The 599-nt window shown below is 47.4% G+C and overlaps 1 protein-coding gene across 1 annotated transcript in view; it reads left to right on the top strand.

Moving 5' to 3' along the window:
- Stx7 (syntaxin 7) overlaps positions 1 to 599 on the top strand; it is a 40506-nt gene that overhangs the window by 32615 nt on the left and 7292 nt on the right. The window contains exon 7 of the mRNA XM_005360917.1: positions 12 to 108. Within this exon, the coding sequence (XP_005360974.1) occupies positions 12 to 108 (97 nt within the window). The remainder of the gene's footprint in view (positions 1 to 11; positions 109 to 599) is intronic.

Raw genomic sequence — 599 nt, 5'->3', positions numbered from 1 at the left:
TTTCTTTTTAGCCAAACACAGCCTCAAGTGCAGGTTCAAGATGAAGAAATTACAGAGGATGACCTCCGCCTTATTCACGAGAGAGAGTCTTCAATCAGGCAGCTGGAAGTAAGCCCCACAGCCTTACCCTGCTGCTCCTCTGTCTCTGAGCATTTTCACAGACCTGGATGATGCTGGGGAAGAAAACGCTAAGAATATCTGTCAGTTTGGTGCAATTTCTAGTACAGCATTTGAATAACTCCTGTTTAAGAACTCACGCTGTTGGTGCTAGGGCTAGAGGCCGTGATTCTTTTGCATTGTTAAACCGTTCACAGCTCTCCTTCGCGCTGAGAAAATACCGTTCTAGAAGTAAGCATCTGTCCAGGGACTCTGGGAAACTGACGTCCGTCAGCACACACACACACCATCCCTTCATGTGTGATATGTCTACAGCAGCAAGGAAGAACTGTGTTAGGGTGTCTGCTGTATCAGAGATGAAGGATTTCTTAAGTTGTAGTTCCTGTGGAACTGATCTAGCCCCCCCACCCCAAAACTGGGCTAATACTAGTTACCAGTGGCTGCAGTTCACTGAAGGTCTTCCATGTGCCCAGGCACTGTGA

The sequence above is a fragment of the Microtus ochrogaster genome, linkage group LG4 (genome assembly GCF_000317375.1).
Source record: "Microtus ochrogaster isolate Prairie Vole_2 linkage group LG4, MicOch1.0, whole genome shotgun sequence".
NCBI lineage: Eukaryota > Metazoa > Chordata > Mammalia > Rodentia > Cricetidae > Microtus > Microtus ochrogaster.
This window is presented reverse-complemented; position numbering and strand designations above follow the sequence as displayed.